The 1,633-nt window shown below is 44.2% G+C and overlaps 1 protein-coding gene across 1 annotated transcript; it reads right to left on the reverse strand.

Annotated features, from left to right (window-relative positions):
* Nucleotides 1-381: 381 nt before the first annotated feature.
* On the reverse strand, nucleotides 382-1,293 carry LOC122058197. The gene has a single exon (XM_042620755.1). The coding sequence runs from the start codon at nucleotides 1,201-1,203 to the stop codon at nucleotides 538-540; it is 666 nt and encodes a 221-aa protein (XP_042476689.1). The 5' UTR covers nucleotides 1,204-1,293; the 3' UTR covers nucleotides 382-537.
* Nucleotides 1,294-1,633: the final 340 nt, after the last annotated feature.

Raw genomic sequence — 1,633 nt, forward strand, 5'->3', positions numbered from 1 at the left:
GTGGGAGTTGAAACTAAAAGGGAGATTCTGACAAATGCGTGGCCTCTTGCTTTGGCTAAGAGCCTGAGAGCCTAAGACATAATCTCAAGTCCTAACTCGGGTTTAGTTAAACTAGAAACCAGGCCGGGTTCATCTTCAATGATTGAAACCGTCCCAAAATTTGTTACGTGTGATTGGCACGTGACTTTTGTCCTTACTCTCTACGGAACTGACAACTCCACCGCGAAACCACCAACTAAAACGTTACGGGGTCCCCACTCTTGATTTCACTTTTAAGTTCTGAAAGATCAAATCTCTATATCCATTCCCTGAAAATATTTATAGAGAACATTTCTTTTCCTTTTCCTTTTCACAAAAGAAAAAGTAAAAGAACAAAAACCGGAAATTGAAATCAAACATTTATGTTTCCAACGAACAATAACATCAGAGACAAAGAACGAAAGAGACTGAAGCGAAACCCCAAACCACAACTCTCGCCGGAAAAACCGGAACTCCGACGACTCGCGTCGGTCTCAACTCTCGACATCTTAAGCTTTTTTACTCGTCCATACTATTTTGTAACCTAAGGTTGTTATAGAACTTCTGAATGAACTCCTCAGCCGCTTTGTCCACGTGGCTATCCTCGTCAGAATTCGTTAACGGAAACGGTGAGTCCGTTATCCTTAACTGCCTTACCATCGGACTCTTTCCGAACCCAAAAAACGGCGACGGTATGGGAGACGCCTCCGTTATGTCATGATCGTTCAACATCTCCAGCACTTTTTGCACCGCATTGACGGCGGTTATGTCGTCGTCATTGACCCTCGGGTGCATACATGAGAAGTAATGGTGAGAGTGAGAGTGAGAGTGAGAGTGGTTCTGGGAGGTCTTGCGTTTGCTGATGTGGAAGGGGAAGAAAGAAGAAGAAGAAGAAGAGGAAGAGGGAGGGAAGGCGGGGCTGTTACTACAGCTAAACTCGTAATCACTAGGTGCGACGAAGGTAAGATTCGCATCGTGCGATTGGCAGATGGAGTTGGAGTGGTGGTGGTGGTGGTGGAACATAAGGTTCCCGATGGCCTTCCCTACGAACTTGCCACGTTTCATCATGAGGTGAAGGTCCATCATTAGTTTGCGCTTGGAGACGCCTTTCCTCAGCATGAAGAGCACTATGCGTACATAGTTCCATAGTTTCTTCGTTACTGTTGCAGGTGAATTCGGTCCCATCTCTAGAGAGAGAAAAGAGATAAGAGGAGAGAGAGAGCGAGAGAGAGAGAGAGAGACAGAGAGGGATTCTGCGAAGCAGGTTTTGGTTGCTTGGATGGAGAAAGGGCAGGGGGTATATAAAGGCCTTACGGGGAGAGGTTTTGGTGCACGGCAGTCAAGAATCAAACCGCTGGATGGAGGCAAAGGACCAATGTACGCGATCGTGTCCATTCAATGGTTTGATATATGACCGTGCACAATACACGGCCGTACATATAATCTTTTGTCTTCTTAACGATGGTTGCAAAGCAAAGGTGTTTTTTTTTTGGACAATTATTGTGTTACCGAAGTCCTTTGGTTTTGGATATATATCTGTGGGTTTTATGTTTAAACAGTCTTTAAGCTTGAATGATTTAGAGATATTATTGACACTAAAAAAAAAAAAAAAAAT

This window comes from Macadamia integrifolia, chromosome 2, assembly GCF_013358625.1.
Source record: "Macadamia integrifolia cultivar HAES 741 chromosome 2, SCU_Mint_v3, whole genome shotgun sequence".
NCBI classification, from domain to species: domain Eukaryota; kingdom Viridiplantae; phylum Streptophyta; class Magnoliopsida; order Proteales; family Proteaceae; genus Macadamia; species Macadamia integrifolia.